Genomic DNA, 25,763 nt, shown 5'->3' with positions numbered 1-25,763 from the left:
TGTTGGGGCGTGAGCGGAAGACGGCCTAACGGTGTGCGGGACCGTAGCCCAGCTTCATGGAGACGGTTGCGAATGGTCCTCGCCGATACCCCAGGTGCAACAGTGTCCCTAATTTGCTGGGAAGTGGCGGTGCGGTCCCCTACGGCACTGCGTAGGATCCTACGGTCTTGGCGTGCATCTGTGCGTCGCTGCGGTCCGGTCCCAGGTCGACGGGCACGTGCACCTTCCGCCGACCACTGGCGACAACATCGATGTACTGTCGAGACCTCACGCCCCACGTGTTGAGCAATTCGGCGGTACGTCCACCCGGCCTCCCGCATGCCCACTATACGCCCTCGCTCAAAGTCCGTCAACTGCACATACGGTTCACGTCCACGCTGTCGCGGCATGCTACCAGTGTTAAAGACTGCGATGGAGCTCCGTATGCCACGGCAAACTGGCTGACACTGACGGCGGCGGTGCACAAATGCTGCGCAGCTAGCGCCATTCGACGGCCAACACCGCGGTTCCTGGTGTGTCCGCTGTGCCGTGGTGGGTCTGACACACCGGTGTCAATGTGTTCTTTTTTCCATTTCCAGGAGTGTATGTAAATTGAAGGTGGAGAGGGGAAGAAAGGAAAGGAAAGGAAAGGAAAGGAAAGGAAAGGAAAGGAAAGGAAAGGAAAGGAAAGGAAAGGAAAGGGATCACTGCTATCAGCGGTCTCGGGGCATTACGCGGAATCAGCAGCGCCGAGTGAAAATGTGTACCGCAACAGGGTTCGAACGCGTGATCTCCTGCTTGCTAGACAGGTGCGTTAATCACTGCACCAGCCGGGACAAAGCGTTATCGCAACTGCGAAGACTGTCTTGGCACGCCTCAGAGCCGATCCGTACTGCCATCGAGCGCCACATATCCACAGTGCCTGTCCATTTCCTCCAAGTTGGCTGCTCTGAGATTCCCACAGCAGGTCGGACGTATTTGTGCATCCTCACTGAAGAATGTGGGTCCATTGCCCAGCTAGGCGCATCAATTATATGCATGCGTGGTGTCTGTTCTTTTGGACCTGTCCGAAAGAAAAGACAACGCAGAATCCGCAGCCGTGTGGCGTGCCGAGGTAGTCTGTGCAGTTGCGACACCGCTGCGTCCCAGATGGCGCAGGGGTTAACGTACCTGCTTGGTGAGCAGGAGATTCTGGGTTCGAATCCCGGTCCAGTACACATTTTCACTCGTCGTCGCTTATTCCGCGTAATATGACGATGCTGCTGACAGCAATGATCCCTTTCATTTCCTTTCCTTCCCACTCCACTTTCAGTTTAAATATAAATTATCAGGGTGAAGTTGTACCTCACCCTTCCTATTGTGTCTCACTGTTTAGAGGCACAAAACGCGTGGGTGTTTTCAGCTCGTTACTAAATGCAAATAAGTAGGAGGCCGAGTTGATAGGAGCGGAAGGAGTCCAGGTTGCAATAATATGTGGTACAGCACACTGTTAGAGAGAAGGATTATTATTCAAGAAACACATAGTACAGGGTGATTCAAAAAGAATACCACAACTTTAAAATCTGTATTTAATGAAAGAAACATAATATAACCTTTTGTTGTACATCATTACAAAGAGTATTTAAAAAAGTTTTTTTTCACTCAAAAATAAGTTCAGAGATGTTCAATATGGCGCCCTCTAGACACTCGAGCAATATCAACCCGATACTCCAACTCGTTCCACACTCTCTGTAGCATATCAGGCGTAACAGTTTGGATAGCTGCTGTTATTTCTCGTTTCAAATCATCAATGGTGGCTGGGAGAGGTGGCCGAAACACCATATCCTTAACATACCCCCATAAGAAAAAATCGCAGGGGGTAAGATCAGGACTTCTTGGAGGCCAGTGATGAAGTGCTCTGTCACGGGCTGCCTGGCGGCCGATCCATCGCCTCGGGTAGTTGACGTTCAGGTAGTTACGGACAGATAAAGTGCCAATGTGGTGGCGCTCCATCCTGCTGAAATATGAATTGTTGTGCTTCTTGTTCGAGCTGAGGGAACAGCCAATTCTCTAACATCTCCAGATACTGTAGTCCAGTTACAGTAGCACCTTCGAAGAAAAAGGGACCAAAAACTTTATTGGCTGAAATGGCACAGAAAACGTTCACCTTAGGCGAGTCACGTTCATACTGAGTTGTTTCCCGCGGATTCTCGTCTATTCACTTCTGCCATACTCAATAACACAAAAAGCTTTCTGTTGAGCGGTCGCCATCTTAGCATCAACTGACGCTGACGCCTAGTCAACAGCGCCTCAAGCGAACAAATGTACAACTAAATGAAACTTTATAGCTCCCTTAATTCGCCGACAGATAGTGCTTAGCTCTGCCTTTTGTCGTTGCAGAGTTTTAAATTCCTTAAGTTGTGGTATTCTTTTTGAATCACCCTGTACAATGAAATTACTTATCTTCAGTAGTTTGTAGGACTGCAGCTGAGGCTATGAACCGACAATCTCGTAACATGGAATACCATGAACTAGTACGACATATTCTCAGGGACTAAGCCTGATGGGCCCTCCTCACAGAATCAATGCAAACATTACAGAACTGGCTGAGGACCGATTATGAAAGTGCGTCTGCCTAGGTTGAAATCTAGCTAAGAAGTGAACGAGGCACACTCCAGTTCCGTCGAGCTGCACAGCCCGCTAGAGTGCGCTGTGCTCAGCAGGCGACGGGCTGCCAACCTTGTGCTGGCGCGGCGTTGTAGTAGTATCTGTGGCAATGATACTACACTTCCCACACCACCACCACCTCTGGGCTGGAAGTGTGCACTGATACGACTGACAAGTGTGCATCCTCTATCGAGGCAAACTCGCCATCAACTGTTGTAACTGGTCCTTCGTATCCCGTATACTGACACTGGGATGTAGTTGTCGTCTGGGATTGTCCACACACATGTGGAGAGATCTAGGGAGCCTGCTGGCCGTGGGGCTACCTCAGTATCACGCAAACAGATCATAGGGACAATTGCGAAGTCTGGACGAGCATTGACATTTCAAACATTGTACCACGATACAATCGCATGAGATGTAACACAGGGCCAAGCAGGATGGCTGTGACGTACCAGGCATGACCTGAAGGCATATCCGATGTCTCCCCACACCATGACTCCAGGAGTACCATCGCTGTGCCTATACAAAACATTGGAAGGTGGTACCTCTCCCCAGGTAGCTGACATTCTCGCTAACTACAGCCATCTTGGGTAGTGAAGAACAGCGACTCAACGCTGACAATAAGTTGGTTGGTTGATTTGGGGGAGGAGATCAAACAGCGATGTCATCGGTCCCCTCGGACTGGGAAGGATGGGGAAGAAAGTCAGCCATGCCCTTTCAAAGGAACCGTCCCAGCACTTGCCTGAAGCAATTTAGGGAAATCAGGAAAATCTAAATCAGGACGTCTGGACGCGGGTCTCAAACGTGGTCCTCCCGAATGCGACTCCAGTGTGCTAACCACTGCGCCACCACGCTCGGTACCTGAAAATAATGAGACCCCATTCGTTAGCACTCGAAAGTTTCCAACCACGGCGCCATTCGAAATGCAGCCTACACCTGGAATGGAAATTCACTGGTCTGGCTGCTGGTAGCCTCTGACCAATAGTGTGGGATAACACGGAATGTTACAGGGAGTCCAATAGTTGTTCCTAGATGGCAGCACAGATGTGAAGGTGCTATGAAGCGCTTGGTGCACAATACAGGACTCCTCCGTTGCAGTGGTCAGACTTGGTCGACGCGAACCTTGGCGACGAGTATGCCAGCCATCACGTTCCCATGCAGCCCAACATCGGGCCACTGTCACATCCATATGCCCCAAAATGCTGATTATTGCGTGATTCGTATAACAAGGCACATGGACACTCGCAATGAGGCCCGTTTCACACTCTGTCAGGTGCTGTTAAAACTGTCTCACATGAGTGTGCGACGTCTCCTTGTGCTTAACAGTGATACTCAACGCCTGACACTGTTCACGCTCTCTGACTACACCCTACCGTTCCTGGTAACAACAGTACGAACAGCATTATTGCTTCTAGTGACTGTTCCACCTGTCACAGAGTACTGCAACTCTAATCATTTACATACCTGCGTTAAGGGACCGTTCTTTGAAACGGACCTACATCAAGTGAAAATTTACCATATTCAGATTGGAGAACCATCCTCGACCTGCAGAACTAATTGATCTTAAGTGTATGGGTAATCGTTACTTTCAGTATTAGATTCAGAATTTAAAAGAGCTTTGGAAGACTTAAGATCAAATAAGGCAGAAGGGGAGACAACATTCCATCTAAATTTCTAAAATCATTGGGGGGAAGTGACAAGAAAACGACTATTCACCTTGTTGTGTAGAATCCATGAGTCTGGCGATATACCATCTGACTTTCGGAGAAAGATCATCCACACAATTCCGAAGACTGCAAGAGCTGACAAGTGCGAGAATTATCGCACAACCACCTTAACAGCTCATGCACCCAAGTTCCTGACAAGAATAATATACAGAAGAAGGGAAAAGAAAACTGATGATGTGTTAAATGACGATCAGTCTGGCTTTAGGAAAGGTAATGACACCGGAGAGGCAATTCCGACATTGCGATTGATAATGGAATCAGGACTAAAGAAAATCAGAACACGTTCATAGGACTTGTCGACCTGGAAAAAGAGCTCCATAATGGCAAACGGTGCAAGTTGTCCGAAATTCTGGGGAAAATAGGGGTAAACTATAGGGAGAGACGGGTTCAAATGGTTCAAATGGCTCTGAGCACTATGCAACTTAACTTCTGAGGTCATCAGTCGCCTAGAACTTAGAACTAATTAAACCTAACTAACCTAAGGACATCACACACATCCATGCCCGAGGCAGGATTCGAACCTGCGACCGTAGCGGTCGCTCGGTTCCAGACTGTAGCGCCTAGAACCGCACGGCCACTCCGGCCGGCCGAGAGACGGGTAATACACAATACGTAAAAGAGCCGAGGGAATAATAAGAATGGATAATTAAGAACGAAGTGCTCGGATTAAAAAGGGTGTAAGACAGGGATGTAGTCTTTTGCTCCTACAGTTCAATCTGTACAGCGAAGAAGCAATGATGGAAATAAAAGAAAGTTTCAAGAGTGGGATTCAAATTCAAGGTGAAAGGATATCAATGATACGATTCGCTGATGACACTGGTATCCTGAGTGAAAGTGAAGAAGAATTACATGATCTGCTGAACGGAATGAACAGTCTAATGAGTATAGAACATGGACTGAGAATAAATCGAAGAAAGGCGAAGGTAATCAGAAGTCGCAGAAATGAGAACAACGAGAAACTTAACATCAGGATTCATGGTCACGAAGCAGATGAAGTTAAGGAATTCTTCTACCTAGGCAGCAAAATAAGTAGTATTACAGAGCAAGAAGGACATCAAAAGTAGACTAACACTGGAAAAAGGGCATTCCTGGCGATGAGAAGTCTACTAGTATCAAACATAGGTCTTAATTTGAGGAAGAAATGTCTGCGAATGTACGCCTGGAGCACAGTATTGTATGGTAGTGAAACGTGGTCTGTGGGAAAACCGGAAAAGAAGAGAATCGAAGCATTTGAGACGTCGTGCTACAGAAGAATGTTGAAAATTAGGTGAACTGATAAGATAAGGAATGAGCAGATTCTACGTATAATCGGAGAAAGATGGAAAACACTGACAAGTGATACGACATCAGTTAAGATATCAGGTAATAACTTCCATTGTAGTAGGGGAAGCTGTAGAGGGCAAAAACTGCAGCGGAAGACAGAGATCGGAATACATCCAGCAAATAATTGAGGACGTCGGTTGCAAGTGCTACTCTGAGATGGAGAGATTGGCATGGGAGAGGAATCCGTGGCGGGCAGCATGAAACCAGTCAGAAGTCTGATGAGTTAAAAAAAGTATAAAAATGGGTTTGCGTGCTACTGGAGAATAGGAAAGTGCTTTGGAAGGAAACTGGACAACCGGCCAGTGACCTGAATGCTGAGATGGCCAGATGCTCCGTCGTGCTTCTTCGGAAAAGGGCCGATGATGGATGGCGGTTGTGGTGTCACCGCCAGACACCACACTTGCTAGGTGGTAGCTTTAAATCGGCCGCGGTCCATTAGTACATGTCGGACCCGCGTGTCGCCACTGTCAGTAATTGCAGACCGAGCGCCACCACACGGCAGGTCTAGAGAGACATACTAGGACTCGGCCCAGTTGTACGACGACTTTGCTAGCGACTACACTGACGAAGCCTTTCTCTCATTAGCCGAGAGATAGTTAGAATAGCCTTCAGCTAAGTCCATGGCTACGACCTAGCAAGGCGCCATTAACCATTTCAAGAGAGAGTCTCACTTGTATCATCAAGAATGCTGTATACAAATGATGGATTAAAGTTAAGTATTCCAGCAGCTACGTACTTTTCTTTATAGCATTCATTACGTATCCTGTTTCAGACCCAACGCCAGCCGGCGTGTGTAAACGCGTGCCTTTCGGTTACCCGTCACTGTGGACTGGCTGTCTTGTCAGTCCACAACAGCGGTCACACGAAGTCAAGAGCCAGTAGAGCCATCTGTGGCGCCTGGCGGTGCTTCTGGAAGGATTCCTTAACAGAAAGAACTTCCTGGACGACTGCCTGTGAAAACGTTTTATAGAGGTAGAGTGAGGAGGAACCTTAGCGAAAGGCGCTACTGTTTGCTGAATGTAGAAACGACCTTTGGGACATTACCAGGCAGCTCTTACAGAAAAAAGTTTTTAAGAATGTAAGAAGAACGGACAGTGGTCCACATGGAACATTTTCCCGGAGTGGCTGCGAGGGCGGCAATGTCGAAAGGAACCTCCCTCACTGGCTGAAGAAAGAAACAGGCAGAGCGAGGGACGATTTTATCTGAGGAAATCATTATGAAAAATTTCACTGATTAATCAACCTCAACATAGTCCACAGGAAAAGTGGACCTGTCCTCTCAGGGACAGTGGTCGGCGCTTGCAAGAACTAGAATCCAACCAACCAAGGCTAGCCTGTAACGAAAAACACAGTAAAGCGAGGTTTCCTCGACGGACGCCGTGACACTGTAAGAGACTTCATCAGAGAGTTCAGTAACACACATCGTCAGAATCTTCTTCTGACACTCCTCGCCTCCTGATTGCTTTTCAGCACTGCTCCACAACTCTTCAACTCACGACGCCAACTTAGAATGTAGGTCGGCGGCGCTACCGCAGACTGAGACCATAGAATTCTGCCACCAACAGCTGCAATATGGTGAGACAGCCGCTTCTGTGTGGGATGTAGGGAGACTCATATCGGTTTACAACTTTAATATCTTAGAACTTCACTCTAAGGTCTTAACTTCCAAGTCATCAAATATTGGCTTTCACATTCCACAGCAGGTGCGAGGCAGTAGCTTCCATAATTCTTTGTGTTGCCGTCGGCAGTTATCCTTTACTAACTCATTTTACGACGATCACTCTGTACTTACACAATTCATTAAAAGTTTTCCGCTGACCCCAATGTCAGCAGATTAACAGATTTGTTTCCCCCACAGGTTGCCTTATCGAGATGCTGCCACAGGATACCTTTATAAAAAGTTATTGAGTATTACATATCCTTACCTTAATTATTGAGTATTAAAAGTTTATTGAGAATTAAGCACACTTGTCCTAATTACTGAGAAACGAAAGCTTTTAGAGAAAAGGAAACATCCTTTATAGCAAAAAATTACTAAGAAAAAAATGTATATGCACTTGACGATGGTGTAATGCGTACAAAGTTACATTGACATTCGACCATGTCTTATGAGCACTTCACATTTTTGACAGGCAGTGTGATTTGTGTACAATGCTCATCTGATGTACTTATGGAGAAACTAAAACTGGTGTTTTATAGTGCTGGTAGGTAAAATAAGTTTTGCTCCCGCTATTATGTAAAAGTGGTGTAATCTACTTCAAACTCTAACGAGAAGCAGCTATTTTTAGCGGTACTAGCATTCCTGGAAGGAAACGTTATCGTGGAAAAATAGCTTAGCAACAGCGTGACCTCATGCCTGTCATCAGAAATTTCCTCACATCCAAAACATAATTAATTTTAAAACATGTTACACAGCCCATATTGTTAAGTTGAATTTTTGATGCAAGTCATTTTCATATTTCTCTAATCAATAATAGGCTTAATGTTGAGGCGTAGCGCCGTATTCCGATCCTGCCTTGGAGGCGGTTAAGTGGGAGATGTGTCTGAAAGAGCTGGATAATGACAGATGGTGACGCGAAACGGGACGCGCACATAGTTTATGTATCAGCCGATAGAGAACAATATTGGATAGGGGGACTGTGATTTTGGTTTCGATTGTGCCCACTAGAGTGCACTAAAGTAATAGAATGTTTTTCATAAACTGTTCTAGTATTTTCATAAAGTGTTATTATGTCTTTTTGTGTATGTAAAATGTTGTAAATGTGTTTTAGCAGCATGAATGATGCGTGAGTGTGGTTTAAGATTAATATGAAGATAATTGTTTAACGAGTTATGTAGTACGATTTAGTGTGGGGACATTTCGAAAAAGGACAAAGGGGATTTTTGTAGAATAGATTTGTTAAGTAAGTTTATGGTAAAGGGAAAGTTAATTCAGGTATAAATAACAATAATAAATAACTTTTTCCATAAGCAAAACTTCTGCATATCAGATAATAACGTCGGTAAAAAGTGCAGTCGTTAGGTTTACTATTTTGCGATTGGTTATTGATGAAAAGCGCGGACTGACGCGGGAGAAAGTTGTTTTGCTATTGGCTGTTGAGTAAACTGACCAATGGTAAAGCAATATTCTTCGCGCGCCTTTCTCTGCTGGTAGAGAAGACTTAGAGTATTCTGAAACAGTTCCGATGTGTGCAGTAGTAGTTCCGACGGAAACGATAAGTTGCCCGATCTAGCAGTGTTTCATACATCAAAAGTGTTGGAAAGTAACGGCATAATTATTCATGTGTATGTAGAAATTTCGGAATTTTTAAGTGAATTTTGAGACGAGAAAAGACCTATATTCGGCGTGGCGTATTGAGCAGGTCGGTGGTTAAAAACTGTGACTGCATTTGGTACCGACAGACTTAATATTTGGCGAGCATTATCAATCAAAAAACAATCAGTATTTTTGTAGCTATTACGTTTTTGGGAAATGCAACACCATAAACTTGCTAACGTGAGTGAAAGGGGTTGTGAGTGACTGTGTTAAGACTAGCACGGGCTTGGCAGTGATACTTGTTCACGTAAGTTTCAAATTATATTAATTGAGGACAAAATTTCCAACCTTTCATTTGTGTGAAAACTTTCTCCCTAAACGTAGATTAGTGACTTAAATTGGAGCCTGGTTCACGTCGAAGTACAGTAGATTTCAGTCGGCTTTCCTACTGATGATCTGCTGAGACAATGTTCACAGGTAGGTGCAGATTCGTCGTAAAGGGAAGGAAAGAACCGCGCCGCCGCTATGTTAAGTTAGGATGAAAACCCTCGCTCTGTAAAGCACTTTCAGGGAAAATGGATTTTGTATTTTCTTACTTGAATATCATATTATTTGTGTATTGTCTGCGAGTCCAGTCGCTGGCGAGAAATGCAAAAAGCTGTTTTCCCAATCACTCACACAGGAAATGTGGGCGATGGGGGGATTAGCAGTGGAGGAATGTGGGGCGTTCCAGATCTGTTCACTGAGGTGCCTGGGGTTCCGTCAGCAAGCTAGAGGAGTCACGTGGCCCAACCTTCTCTGACGTCACGGCAGTAGATACCTGAGCTCGGCTGCACATTGTGTATCCATGGTGCAGACAGCCTTCGGTGATTGTCTGTCCAGCGAGGTCTGGCGGTGCTCTGCCCACTGGCCCACTGGACCCAATGAACGCAAACATTACAGGCAGTGTGTAAGCATACACAGCGGTACAGCGGTCCGTCACGCATATCTTGCGTCCTCACATGTTATCTCTGATGCAATAGTACCATGGAGCCATTTCTGAACAGGACAGTGCTCGTCCACGCATGACACTTGTCACTATGAACTGTCTGCATGATGTTGAGGTACTCCTAGATATGTCCCCGGTAGAACGTGTGTGGGACCACCTCGGACATCAACTCAATCCCAGTGCCACAGTGCCAGTATCCGGGATGTCAAGAACCAGTTGGGGACCAGCTTCCCTCAGGACAGGCTACAAACGGCTTTCATGACATCTTTACCATCCAAATCAGTGCATGCATTCACGCAAGAGAGGGTGCAACATCGTAGTGATAAGTGCGATCACACCGCAAAGTTCTTCGTAAACTTGACGCGATTTCGTAATCACTGAAATAGCATCACACATCCTCTCTAACCGTGAAGTTTCTTATCGTTTCCTCCTCCCCTTCTAGGTGTTTCACTTTTTTTGCCAGCCAGTGTAGTTTACTCAACGATCAGACAATGTTTGTAAAAATAAAGTTTTGACAAAATGTCAGTTTGGTTTCCAGAAGGGTTTTACAACGGAAAATGCTATATATACTTTCACTAATGAAATATTAAGTGCTCTGAGTAACCTGAAGTCATCGTTGGGATTTTTTGTGATCTATCAAAGGCTTTTGATTGTGTAAATCATTGAATACTTCTAGATAAGCTCAAGTACTGTGGTATGAATGGGACAGTCCTCAAATGGTTTAAATCATACCTAACTGGAAGAATGCAGAAAGTTGAAATAAGCAGTTCACATAATATGCAAAAAACTGGTGATTTCTCAAACTGGGGAACAATCAAGAATGGGGTGCCGCAGGGTTCGGTCCTGGGTCCTCTGCTGTTCTTAATATATATTAATGACTTACCATTCTATATTCATGAAGATGCAAAGCTGGTACTTTTTGCCAATGATACAAGTACAGTTATCACACCCAACAGACAAGAATTAACTGGTGAAATTGTAAATGATGTTTTTCAGAAAACCATTAAGTGGTTCTCTGCAAATGGCCTCTCATTAAACTTTGACAAAACACAGTAATTAGTTCCACACAGTAAATGGAATGACACCATTAATAAATATAGACTTCGATCAGAAATCGGTAGCTAAGGTAGAATATTCAAATTTTCTAGGTGTATGCATTGATGAGGGGTCGAACTGGAAAAAACACACCGAGGATCTGCTGAAACGTTTGAGTTCAGCTACTTATGCTATTAGGGTCATTGCAAATTTTGGCAATATACACCTCAGTAAATTAGCTTACCACGCCTGTTTTAATTCTCTGGTTTCGTATGGCATCCTATTACTAAGAATCCGAACGAATTCAAAGGTAATAGCAGCGTACATGGCTACAACACGAGGAGAAAGGATGATCGTCACTATTCAAGGTCAAATCTAACTTTGGCTCAGAAGGGGGTAAATTATGCTGCCACAAAAGTCTTTGGTCACTGACCTAATAGCATCAAAAGTCTAACAGATAGCCATATAGCATTTAAATGGAAATTAAAAGAATTTCTTAATGGCAACTCCTTCAAATCATTAGATGAATTTTTGGATACAGTAAGTGGGAAATTTCCCCAACCTCCACAAAAAATATTAAAAATATTAAGTGTCATGTAATATTTTGTGTAATGTAATATCTTGTATAGATACCTTTTATTAACCTGATACGTTCCACATCATTTTAAAGTGTCGTATTCATGATCTATGGAACAAGTAATAATCTAATCTAATCTAATGGTAGGCGTCTACAAAGCATTGTACTGTAGCTCTCAATAATAAATGTTTCCTTTGACCGGTTTCACCTCGGTTAGGAATCTATCAAGACTTAATGGTTACAGGATAATATACGTACTTTGGTCCCCACTGTGCATTAGAGACTAACCTCTAAGTCATGTAGTTTGCTCCACAAGAAAATGGGAATACATTGATAATAAGCACAATACAGCTGCATAATTTCCAGGTTAAGACATACTTTTCTTTCTCGATAGCGTCTAGGGAAGCCTTAGTGTTGAAATACAGCGATGGCAGAACGACTGTGGCGCCATGGTGCAGGGCTGCCAACACTCCACTGCAGAAGCCATAGCAGTGGAACAGTGGCACTTGCAGGCAGATACGGTGGTGCTGCAACATGATAAAGCCATTTCATTAGTTGCCTTACCTCCGCGTTCAGTACCTTACATCCAGCTAATTATATTTCAACAAAGGTGGATGAGTAAATAAATACCTTTTCGTCGAACTGCATGCGTTTTCCAACGAAGTAAGAATTGTTGATTATATTGTGGTGAGTCAAGATGGCTGCTTTTGGTTTCGCCGTCGTTCCCTGTAAATATAATTTCCCGTTGAATGAATTTGATGGGCATATGACAAATAAGAAATAGCATTAAAATTGCTACACCAGGAAGAAATGCAGATGATAAACGGGTATTCATTGGACAAATATATTATAATAGAACTGACATGTGATTACATTTTCACGCAGTTTGGTTGCATAGATCCTGAGAAATCAGTATCCAGAACAACCACCTCTGGCCGTAATAACGGTCTTGATACGCCTGGGCATTGAGTCAAATAGAGCTTGGATGGCGTGTACAGGTACAGCTGCCAATGCAGCTTCAACACGATACCACAGTTCACCAAGACTAGTGACTGGCGTTTCGTGACGAGCCAGTTGCTCGGCCACCATTGACCAGACGTTTTCAATTGGTGAGAGATCTGGAGAATGTGCTGGCCAGGGCAGCAGTCGAACATTTTCTGTATCCAGAAAGGCCGGTACAGGACCTGCAACGCGCGGTCGTGCATTGTCCTGCTGAAATGTAGGGTTTCGCAGGGATCGAATGAAGGGTAGAGCCACGGGTCGTAACACGTCTGAAATGTAACGTCCACTGTTCAAAGTGCCGTCAATGCGAACAAGAGGTGACCCAGACGTGTAGCCAATGGCACCCCCTACCATCACGCCGGGTGATACGCCACTATGGCGATGACGAATACAAGCTTCCAATGTGCGTTCACCGTGATGTCGCTAAACACGGATTCGACCATCATGATGCTGTAAGCAGAACCTGGATTCATCCGAAAAAACGACGTTATGCCATTCGTGCACCCAGATTCGTCGTTGAGTACACCATCGGAGGCGCTCCTGTCTGTGATGCAGCGTCAAGGGTAAGCGCAGCCATGGTCTCCGAGCTGATAGTCCATGCTGCTGCCAACGTCGTTGAACTGTTCGTGCAGATGGTTGTTGTCTTGCAAACGTCCCATCTATTGACTCAGGGATCGAGACGTGGCTGCACGATCCGTTACAGCCATGCGGATAAGATGTCTGTCATCTCGACTGTTAGTGATACGAGGCCGTTGGGATCCAGCACGGCGTTCCATATTACCCTCCTGAACCCACCGATTTCATATTCTGCTAACAGTCATTGGATCTCGACCAACGCGAGCAGCAATGTCGCTTGACGATAAACCGCAATCGCGATAGGCTACAATTCGACCTTCATCAACGTCGGAAACGTGAGTGTACGCATTTCTCCTCCTTACACGAGGCATCACAACAACGTTTCACCAGGCAACGCCGGTCAACTGCTGCTTGTGCATGAGGAATCGGTTGGAAACTTTCCTCATGTCCGCACGTTGTAGGTGTCGCCACCGGCGCCAACGTTGTGTGAATGCTCTGAAAATCTAATCATTTGCATATTACAGCATCTTCCTCCTGTAGGCTAAATTTCGCGTCTGTAGCACGTCATCTTCTTGGTGTAGCAATTTTAACGGCCAGTAGCGTATAAATCTAGGCATTTTTTGCATTCTCGTCATATGAGGCATGTAATTTGCGCCAACACAACTGAACTGTCTGGCATAGTTTTCGCAATCCCAGGCGGCGTAAATAAAGGAAACCCACCTCAGTTTGACGACGAGTTAAATATTAATTGTTCGCCCGGATTAAGGCTTATTTCAGCTCCAGTATCAGATCGTGAACTTCCAACTTGCAGGGGTTATCAGATATATTATGACACTGGGGAAAGTTGGTGGGGATTGCAGCGTTATTAATGAAAGGGTATAGAAAATATAATACAAAAATGTGTTCTGAAATTAGAGCTGAACAAAATACTGTTTAAGTGAATGCAGCTTTCACTGACATTTTCGCAATCACAAAAATGACGTACAGAATGAGTAATGAATTAGGTTACACTCTCACGTAACTGAGAACACGTCAGAGAGAGAGAGAGTGCTGCATTATGAGAATCAGATTAACGGCACTGAGTGGTGGAGTGGGCGTGAAATTTTGAAGAGTCTCACCACATGGCTGGCGCTGCTACTCTGCTGTTGTTTCGCAAAATATTCGCGATCGACAGGCGACCGAAATGGCGATAGGAACCGAGCGATATTACTAAACTCTACATGAAATGCAGTTGCAAGTATGGACAACCAGCAGCTGTACAACGGAATGACGACAGTGAAAATTTTGAGCCGGACCGCGATTCGAACACGGAACCCCCGCGTATCGCGAGCGGTCGCCTTAACATTAGGCTATTCGAGTACGTCTCAAGGCCAGACACAAACTCCCATATGTCGTCACGCAGGTGTCTACAACTTGCATTTGTGCATTCATTATGTGTTTTTCCGTACAGGGCAACAATTTTAATTGAACGTCGCATGCCAGGCGTCAGCAGATAAACACGATATTGTAGTATCTGTGTTGTTCTGAAGTACGATGCAATATTCCTTCGGGAATGCATCCATGCATGCATCGTATTACGAGTATTAAACTTGCCCAGACGAGCAGTTGAACTCTACTGCTGCGCGGCCGTTAGCGCCTGCAGGGAGTCGCGGTAGCGAACGGCTTTGACTCGGCAGACCTAAGTAGTTCGCACAGAATGGGGTTGAAGTGAGGGCACGCGGTCCTTTTAGAGACCAACTGGATCCACATGCCAGTATACCTAAGGCCTCAAAAAACAACGCCGGTGACAACCTACTGGGCAGGGGAGCGGTTGGAACTGAACTGCTGGGCCATAGAAACTGACCACTTCTAGATCTACATCTACATTTATACTCCGCAAGCCACCCTACGGTGTGTGGCGGAGGGCACTTTACGTGCCACTGTCATTACCTCCCTTTCCTGTTCCAGTCGCGTATGGTTCGCGTGAAGAACGACTGCCGGAAAGCCTCCGCGCGCGCTCGAATCTCTCTAATTCTGCATTAGTGATCTCCTCGGGAGGTATATGTAGGGGGAAGCAATATATTCGATACCTCATCCAGAAACGCACCCTCTCGAAACCTGGACAGCAAGCTACACCGCGATGCTGAGCGCCTCTCTTGCAGAGTATACCACTTGAGTTTGCTAAACATCTCCGTAACGCTGTCACGCTTACCAAATAACCCTGGGACGAAACGCGCCGCTCTTCGTTGGATCTTCTCTATCTCCTCCGTCAACCCGATCTGGTGCGGATCCCACACTGATGAACAATACTCAAGTATAGGTCGAACGAGTGTTTTGTAAGCCACCTCCTTTGTTGATGGACTACATTTTCTAAGGACTCTCCCAATGAATCTCAACCTGGTACCCGCCTTACCAACAATTAATTTTATACGATCATTCCACTTCAAATCGTTCCGCACGCATACTCCCAGATATTTTACAGAAGTAACTGCTACCAGTGTTTGTTCCACTATCATATAATCATACAATAAAGGATCCTTCTTTCTATGTATTCGCAATACATTACATTTGTCTATGTTAAGGGTCAGTTGCCACTCCCTGCACCAAGTGCCTATCCGCTGCAGATCTTCCTGCATTTCGCTACAATTTTCTAATGCTGCAACTTCTCTGTATACTACAGCATCATCCGCGAAAAGCCGCATGGAACTTCCGACACTATCTACTAGGTCATTTATATATATATTGTGAAAAGCAATGGTCCCATAACACTCCCCTGTGGCACGCCAGAGGTTACTTTAACGTCTGTAGACGTCTCTCCGTTGATAACAACATGCTGTGTTCTGTTTGCTAAAAACTCTTCAATCCAGCCACACAGCTGGTCTGATATTCCGTAGGCTCTTACTTTGTTTATCAGGCGACAGTGCGGAACTGTATCGAACGCCTTCCGGAACTCAAGAAAAATAGCATCTACCTGGGACCCTGTATCTAATATTTTCTGGGTCTCATGAACAAATAGAGCGAGTTGGGTCTCACACGATCGCTGTTTCCGGAATCCATGTTGATTCCTACATAGTAGATTCTGAGTTTCCAAAAACGACATGATACTCGAGCAAAAAACATGTTCTAAAATTCTTTTTTATCTCAGACATACTCTGGTCTGGCGCAGTCTCAGTCGCTGGAAATGTAGGATTTTCTGTATTCGTGCGCTTCTCACAAATAAGAAGATGCTCCGTTCAAACTTGTATTTTTATAACGATTAGCGCCATCTTGAACGAACTATCAACTTTTTGTTTGACATTTCAAGTCGGGAGACAGGCGATCTGTTATGTTAAAATGCGTCGATAAAAATCCTAGGTCAAGATCGCTAAAGGTCCTTTATTCAGAATGGTTCAGATGGCTCTGAGCACTATGGGACTTAACATCTGAGGTCATCAGTCCCCTAGAACTTACAACTACTTAAACCCAACTAACCTAAGGACATCACACACATCCATGCCCGCGGCAGGATTCGAACCTGCGACCGTAGCGGTCGCGCGGTTCCAGACTTTAGTGCCTAGAACCGCTCGTCCACCCCGGCTGGCTTCCTTTATTGATTACCAGTTTCAGCTCACTGACGAGCCAACTTAAGATCAATAAAAATTATTACTTAATTCAGCGCGCATCAGCCACCAGGCATTATAGGTCTTCATAATAGGCTGAGCTGAATCGCTCTTGTTGTCACGAACATACTTGCACAGTTTTCTACACTCTCCGTTAGTCTAACTTGAGCAGAAAGTAGAAATCAATAAAGGAACTTTAGCGATCTTCAGCCAGGAGTTTTACGTACATATTTTAAATTATCAACTGCTCTCAAAATATGTTTACAGATTTCGATTCCTCTGTATATCTGTAATTACTATTATACAGGGTGATTCAAAAAGAATACCACAACTTTAGGAATTTAAAACTCTGCAACGACAAAAGGCAGAGCTAAGCACTATCTGTCGGCGAATTAAGGGAGCTATAAAGTTTCATTTAGTTGTACATTTGTTTGCTTGAGGCGCTGTTGACTAGGCGTCAAGAGTCAGTTGATGCTAAGATGGCGACCGCTCAACAGAAAGCTTTTTGTGTTATTGAGTACGGCAGAAGTGAATCGACGACAGTTGTTCAGCGTGCATTTCGAACGAAGTATGGTGTTCAACCTCCTGATAGGTGGTGTATTAAACGTTGGTATAAACAGTTTACAGAGAATGGGTGTTTGTGCAAAGGGAAAAGTTCTGGACGGCAAAGAACGAGTGATGAAAATGTAGCACGCATCCAGCAAGCATTTGTTCGCAGCCCAGGAAAATCGACTCGCAGAGCTAGCAGAGAGCTGCAAATTCCACAATCAACTGTATGGAGAGTCCTACGAAAAAGGTTAGTTATGAAACCGTAACTACCTGAACGTCAACTACCCTAAGCGATGGATCGGCCGCCAGGCAGCCCGTGACAGAGCACTTCATCACTGGCCTCCAAGAAGCCCTGATCTTACCCCCTGCGATTTTTTCTTATGGGGGTATGTTAAGGATACGGTGTTTCGGCCACCTCTCCCAGCCACCATTGATGATTTGAAACGAGAAATAACAGCAGCTATCCAAACTGTTACGCCTGATATGCTACAGAGAGTGTGGAACGAGTTGGAGTATCGGGTTGATATTGCTCGAGTGTCTGGAGGGGGCCATATTGAACATCTCTGAACTTGTTTTTGAGTGAAAAAAAACCTTTTTAAATACTCTTTGTAATGACGTATAACAGAAGGTTATATTATGTTTCTTTCATTAAATACACATTTTTAAAGTTGTGGTATTCTTTTTGAATCACCCTGTACATCATAAATGAAACAATATTGTTCCAGAGACCTTTTCAAGTCTCAAACATCTATGATGTTTATATGCAGACTGAAGCAATGAATGAAAATTGGCACCGAAACCGGGATTGAAATCTGGGCCTTCTAATCGCTGGGCAGATGTGCTAACCACTACGGCATCCTGGGACAGAGGCTTTGCACAACTGCGCGGACTATGCTAGCATGCCTGCCGCCTCAGTCCAAATTCCTATTCAGGCCTCAGCCCACCTAGTATTCCCTTTAAACTCAAAGAGCATTGAGAAGTCTCTCCAAATGTACCAGAATGGCCCGTCTGCACTGAATGAAACGAGGGATCCTGCCTGAAACATAGGCGTAGGTGTTTTAATAAAAAATTAATCTGTAAGATTCCAGAGACATTTTCAATTCTTTAACACTTATGCTGTATATGTGCAGACTGAAGCGATGGATGGAAATTTGTTCCTACGCCGGGATTCGAACCAAGGTCTCCTTGCAAATTTGTGGTAAGTTCCTATGGGAGCAAACTGCTGAGGTCATCGAGCCCTAGGCTTACTCACTACTTAATCTAACTTACATGACACACACCCATGCCCGAGGAGGAGGACTCGAACCTCCGGGGGGGGGGGGGGAGGGAGAGGAGCCGTGTGAACCGTGCCAAGGCGTCCAAGACCGTGCGGCCACTCTCTGTGCAGCCGCAAAGCTCTCCTGCTCACTACACAAATGCTCTAACCACTACGCCACCCTGCCACAGTGGCTTTGCACAACTGCACGGACTATGCTAGCAGCACACCTCCCTCCTCAGTCCAACTTTCCATTCATGCCTCAACCCACTTGGTATCTCCCCCCCCCCCCCAATATACTTGGAGAGCCTCTGTATTGCTGTTAGAGTTTAAGGGGGTTTCTTTCACCTCAGAGGTTCACACAATGAAAACGCTACGGTACTATGTGAATGTCATCAAAGGGGCGTCAACCAAAACGTAACTACCGGAATCAGCAGCAATTAGCCATCATAAAGCATGAAACAGATGTGTCGAGTTTTGGTATAGGATGTTCCATATATCATAATAGCGATCACTCACTGTGGTCTGGGAAGAATCAGCTTTACCTCGGTGAAAATGTGGGAACATGCTGACAATTTACATGCCTGTCTTATTGATCACTAAATAAATACATCCAGTGCACAAACATGTGTTCCTGTCCCTGCAGTCCTCACCAAGCAGTGTGGTGGAGTGCTTAAGGCACTAGACTCATATTCAGGTAAGTTGGGATTCAAATCCACTTACAGTCATCCAGATTTTGGTTTTCCATGATTTTCGTGTATCGAATGGAATAATTTCGGGATTTCCTTCTTTGTACCTGTCTTTTCTGGGTTTGCACTTCGTCCCTAATGATCCCCTCAGCAGGACTTAAAAATGTAAGATTTCCTGCTTGGCGATTGTCTTTGTCGTTCTCATAGTGTGAATAAATAGAGAGTTCGTTAACATCCGTATGGATACAATTTTATTAAAAGCATTCTGCCAGTCAGCAAGCAACTAAAATTAGTGGTTATACGTTTTTTGAATGGCATGATTACGGTTCAACTTTCTGACGACAACGAGGTCATTACGCAGAGACGTAGAGCTATCTCAGAGCAGCGAGGAAAATGGAAGGAAATTGGCTCTGTCCTAGCATTTGTCTTAAGCGGTTTAAGAAATTTAAGGAAAATCTAAAATAGTATGAATGGGCAAGGATCAGAACTATCGTCCTTCGAACGTGAGTGAACCTGTTATGACTGCGACATCTCGCGCTGTACTATACAAAGAAGTGGCGCAAGAGAGAAAATAGAAAGAATTCCAGGAACTGAAGTAGTTGTTTCATAATGCTTCCTAAATTACTTTTCAGGATCTTTTTCAGTTATATGCCATGCACTGGCGTCTATTGTTTTCCCTTTGCAATGACATCTCTGAAATGCCGTCTACGTCTATGGCTTTCCCATCGTAGTAAATTTTACTGCCTCTCGGATATTATTTCAGAAGATGACGCCGTAACTTCAACAATGGAACGGTTTGAGGTGAGCTCTCGGAGAGATTACTTGAATCCGAGGAAAGTATTCAAGGCGTGCTCACTCACGACACATTTTCTATCCGTCATAATGTTTTATCTGTTTTAGTCGCGCTAAACGGAGTATCGTCTAAGCAGATCAGTGAAATCCCATTGGATTTTCGCAAATATACTGATTTGTGAGTAATTAATTCTGATACCACAGTCATCGAATGACACCAGCGATTCATCACGGTGTTGTCCGCTCGCTGCCAAGAAGTTTCGGAGGACAAAGCATTGGTATCGTCGCGTAAAGAAAGCAGATCAAAGACCAAGGGGGTAGTGCAAAGTGAAGCAGAATCAGAACGCCTGGCGAGGTGAATTCTACAACAAGACTACCTGCCAGGTTGAATATTTGAAAGGCCCTGGGCTGCAGCAGTTGGGCCTTGAACAAATTATGACCGTTTGAATGCGTGACGTAGCATGCTAGTGTTCTGAAGTTAAGCATAACGAAGACATGAGAGTACATTTCCTGAACTGGACATCGGAATTTTTACAGAATCAGATGAATCTTTGACACAGACGTCAGGAATACAAGAGTATAAAACTAAAATTTATAAAGAGTGCTGCCGGCCGGAGTGGCCGAGCGGTTCTAGGCGCTACAGTCTGGAGCCGCGTGACCGCTACGGCCGCAGGTTCGAATCCTGCCTCGGGCAAGGATGTGTGTGATGTCCTTAGATTAGTTAGGTTTAAGTAGTTCTAAGTTCTAGGGGACTGATGACCTCAGCAGTTAAGTTCCATAGTAGTGCTCAGAGCCATTTGAACTTTTTTTTATTTTTATTTTTTATTTTTTTAATTAATTAATTTATTTATTTATTTTTTATCAGAAGGGAGAGGGTGCAGACCTTTAATTACAGTCTCTACTATTTACGAGTAGAAATGAATGGACGTCCGGGAGATTGATAGACGTGGCTGGTCGGGTGTAATTTCCCACTTCACTCCTCAGCGCACCATAGACCTGCTCTATAGGAGGCATATCCGGACAGCCAGCCAGAGCCGTGGCTGTTTTTATTTGTCAGAAACACATTCATTACGATGGGTACGGGCATTATCGTCCATGAACAGAACGTCTGCGGCAATGCATATGTGCTTATAATGTCTTCCCTCAGAAACTTTGGAGGTTCAAAGTATTCCACTTACCACAGGCACCATGACCTTCCACATCAGGACTACATTACCAACGAACTGGCCTCGTTCCATATACGCAATCTGATAAAAAGTATGTTGATACACTGTGTGATGCGGTATTGAGAACTCGGTGTCCCAAGAGACGGATCCGCCAATATAAAAGGAGGCGGGGAATTTTGTGTTGTCAGTAGAGAAGCAGTTAACAACAGAATGGCTAGGTCAGGAGAGATCAGTGACTTGGAACGTGGACTAGTCACTGCATGCCACCAGAGTAACATATCGGTGAGGGACGTTTCAACCCATCTAAAGCTGTCCAAGTCGACTGTTGGTGATGTGATGGTGAACTGGAAACGCGAAGGAACAACCACAGCTATGTAACAGAACTGATCTGTTACATGTCGCTACGCGATCTTTATTCCATCTGAAAATATCTGTCTTTTCTTAACTGTGTTGGGAGAACGGACACATGTAGTGACTGTTAGGGCCAAGAAACAGTTCAAGCGAGTCGGCATCGTGCCTGGGATGGTTGGTCGCTTTGGAACACAGGGCTCTTTCCCTAACGCTTCTCAACAGTCACGAAACAATAAGAACTCACAGGACGCCTGGGATCACTCTCGTTTGTCGGCAAGACAGAGCGCGCACATTGAAATTAGGCAATTCCGTTGAGTCTACATCTACATCTACATCTACATCTACATCCATACTCCGCAAGCCACCTGACGGTGTGTGGCGGAGGGTACCTTCAGTACCTCTATCGGTTCTCCCTTCTATTCCAGTCTCGTATTGTTCGTGGAAAGAAGGATTGTCGGTATGCCTCTGTGTGGGCTCTAATCTCTCTGATTTTATCCTCATGGTCTCTTCGCGAGATATACGTAGGAGGGAGCAATATACTGCTTGACTCTTCGGTGAAGGTATGTTCTCGAAACTTTGACAAAAGCCCGTACCGAGCTACTGAGCGTCTCTCCTGCAGAGTCTTTCACTGGAGTTTATCTATCATCTCCGTAACGCTTTCGCGATTACTGAATGATCCTGTAACGAAGCGCGCTGCTCTCCGTTGGATCTTCTCTATCTCTTCTATCAACCCTATCTGGTACGGATCCCACACTGCTGAGCAGTATTCAAGCAGTGGGCGAACAAGCGTACTGTAACCTACTTCCTTTGTTTTCGGATTGCATTTCCTTAGGATCCTTCCAATGAATCTCAGTCTGGCATCTGCTTTACCGACGATCAACATCATATGATCATTCCATTTTAAATCACTCCTAATGCGTACTCCAAGATAATGTATGGTATTAACTGCTTCCAGTTGCTGACCTGCTATTTTGTAGCTAAATGATAAAGGATCTATCTTTCTGTGTACTCGCAGCACATTACACTTGTCTACATTGAGATTCAATTGCCATTCCCTGCACCATGCGTCAATTCGCTGCAGATCCTCCTGCATTTCAGTACAACTTTCGATTGTTACAACCTCTCGATACACCACAGCATCATCTGCAAAAAGCCTCAGTGAACTTCCGATGTCATCCACCAGGTCATTTATGTATATTGTGAATAGCAACGGTCCTATGACACTCCCCTGCGGCACACCTGAAATCACTCTTACTTCGGAAGACTTCTCTCCATTGAGAATAACATGCTGCGTCCTGTTATCTAGGAACTCTTCAATCCAATCACACAATTGGTCTGATAGTCCATATGCTCTTACTTTGTTTTATTAAACGACTGTGGGGAACTGTATCAAACGCCTTGCGGAAGTCAAGAAACACGGCATCTACCTGTGAACCCGTGTCTATGGCCCTCTGAGTCACATGTGTTCATAAGCCTGATGAATCTGCTCTCCGTGGAGGGCACTGAAGTATGTGGCTTCCACAGCGTGAGAACTTTTGGTATTCCGGGAGCTCCAGCAGCTGCCAAACCCTAATTTTTTTTTTGGTTTATCGGACGAGCGATAGCAATCGGTGTGCCAGCCTTCAGACAACTAATGAAAACACAATGGTTGCTATTCGAGAATTTTAGCAATTTCTCCCCTGTGATTTGTACTGGAAAGACAAAACTCCTGGGTTGTCATGCTGGTAGTCTTGATACGTTGCGAGAGTGTGGACAGTGTGGCAGCAACGAGGGCGCAGGGCGAAGTGTGGGACCGCGAGGTCCGTCCGGCTGGTTGAGAAAGTGTCGCAGTTCCGCAGCAGCTGAGTCCTTTTACCTCTGATTAACTCGCAACCTGCTTGTCCTTGTGTTGCATTTGTATGAATTTAGAGTTGGATTTAGTACTGCATTCTACAATTTCCTTTCATTGCATTTGTGAACTGCTCAGACCTGCTGGAACACCAACTGCAATTCCACTAGCAGTATTCCTTGTTATTAGTTTCAACTGTTCACAAACAATTGCGGTATTATCTATAACAATTTGCTTGTTTTTCAAATAATCGCGATCAACTGTCTCCTTTGATAAATCGATCTTCTCTGTGAAGAGTCTTTGTTGTAATTAGCTTAACGGTGTAGCACACCAATGTCATCATTCTTTAAGTATTTCGTGGTTTTTAGTTTCAAGCTGGCTTTTTCTTATTATAGAAATCTTATAACAAATTCCGTTTCTTATGACTGTCATTGACCTCAGATTATACTGTATGTTCTACATGGACGAAATAAAATAGATTAATTAAAAGTGATCCATTTAACTTACTGCGATCAACTTCATGACTCTGAACAGGTGACCCATTATTATTGAAAATTTTATAAACTTTTTTTTCTTTGAAGGCGTGAACTCGCTGGGAGAGTTTTCCTTTTTTTTTATGAGTTCGTAAGTTCAGGAGGCAGATTTCACGACCGCTGCCGAACTCCGGAACGTCTCATTGCAAAATAAAATCGCTATAAAAAGACCAGCTCAAGGACAGAAAGTAACGTCTCAATAAACCAAAACCAGGCAAACCCCGTTTACTGACGGACAGGGTCCGTCGAGCATTGCGGAGGGTAGATGTACAAAATCGGATGAAATCAGCAGAAGGAATCGCTCATGAGTCCCAAAGTGCTGGCAACTGCCCAGCTAGCGCAATGACAGTAGGTAGGGAGTTAAAAACAATGGGATACATTGTTCGAATAGCTACTCATAAGACAGACATTTATGTAGCCAAGGCTAAGCTAGGCTTGAGGTGGAGTAAAGAATGGCGCCACGTGACACTGGATGACTGGAAGTCAGCGGTTTGGTGAACCACCCTACAGCCTGTGGAGACCTGATGTAGTGCCAACAGGAGGTTGTGTTACAGTATGAGGGTGATTTTTCAGTGATTAGAGTTTGGTTGGTTGGTTGGTTGTTTTGGGGAAGGAGACCAGACAGCGAGGTCATCGGTCTCATCGGATTAGGGAAGGACAGGGAAGGAAGTCGGCCGTGCCCTTTGAAAGGAACCATCCCGGCATTTGCATTACAGTTTGGTCTCTTTTTTGAGGTTAAGAAAAGGCTACATTCAGTAGGATATGAACGCACTGTATAGCACTGTGTTCTGCGTCCAGCAGAGGAACTCTTCGGAGACGATGATGGTTTCAGCAAGACAATGGAACCTGTTATAAAGCAGTATTTCTGAGGCAATGATTTGTGATCAATAACATTCCTAAAATAGAGTCGCCTGTCTGGAGACACGACCTGAACACAAGTGAACATCTCTGGCGTGACTTGGAAAGTCGACTTTGCTCCAGATCCCAGTGTCCAACATCACTATCTTCAGTGGTTTCGGCTCTTGAGGAAGAATGAACTCCCATTCCTCTGCAGATATTCAGACACCTCACTGAAAGCGTCCCTAGTAGAGTTCAAGTCGTCATAAGGGTGAAGGGTGGACACACTCCATATTAATCTCCATGCACGTCCAAATGTTTTTGATCAGACAGTGTATACAATAAACTGTAATGTCCCCATGACACTTCCTACGGGTACTCCCAAAATCACTTTTACATCTCTTTATTTGATCCCATTAAGAACCACGTGTTCTGTTTACTAGGAAGACGCGAACCCAGTCACCGCTCGTTAGTTGAGACGGCATAACAAGATCGCTGCAGCTTGCAGCAGTGTTGCCAGCTTTCAACAGCGCAGCACTTAACGGCTGCAAGCGAAAAAAATAGCTGTCTACAGAGTTATGACAACGTTGAGACATTGCCATAGAGACGTTTACAAAATCGCTCATTATTGTCTGACGTAGCCGCGCCCAGGCCGCTGTTGCTGTCAGGGATCAACTTAATCGCCAACTTAACTACAGCTCGACATTCCAATAGCTCGTATACTGGGAGTGTCGACACATTCAACACAGCAGGCTACAGTGATCCTTTATGCACTTTTCCTTTCCGTCCAAGAGGACCACGACGGAAAAGGAGCTGTAACGACGTGCAATTCCAGTAAGTCAAATATGCTGCCATATTCGGGTAGTACGTAAGTATCCAGAGAAATAAGCCGTCACTGATCAAATGGCCGCCTGCTTAGCTGGGTGGTAACGTGCTTGCCTCCCGTACACTGGGCCCGTGTTCGATCCTCGGCCGGGTTGGAGATTTTCTCCGCTCGGGGACTGGGTGTTGTGTTGTCCTCGTCATCATTTCATCCTCATCGTCGGCCGCAAGTCGCCCAATCCGGCGCCGACTGC

The 25,763-nt window shown here is 44.9% G+C and overlaps 1 protein-coding gene across 1 annotated transcript in view; it reads right to left on the bottom strand.

Moving 5' to 3' along the window:
* LOC126092643 (medium-chain acyl-CoA ligase ACSF2, mitochondrial-like) overlaps positions 1 to 25,763 on the bottom strand; it is a 270,564-nt gene that overhangs the window by 99,207 nt on the left and 145,594 nt on the right. The window contains exons 6-7 of the mRNA XM_049908366.1: positions 12,162 to 12,257; positions 11,910 to 12,058 (exon numbers count right to left, since the gene is read on the bottom strand). Coding sequence (XP_049764323.1) covers positions 11,910 to 12,058; positions 12,162 to 12,257 — 245 coding nt within the window. The remainder of the gene's footprint in view (positions 1 to 11,909; positions 12,059 to 12,161; positions 12,258 to 25,763) is intronic.

Source organism: Schistocerca cancellata, chromosome 7 (genome assembly GCF_023864275.1).
Source record: "Schistocerca cancellata isolate TAMUIC-IGC-003103 chromosome 7, iqSchCanc2.1, whole genome shotgun sequence".
NCBI lineage: Eukaryota > Metazoa > Arthropoda > Insecta > Orthoptera > Acrididae > Schistocerca > Schistocerca cancellata.
This window is presented reverse-complemented; position numbering and strand designations above follow the sequence as displayed.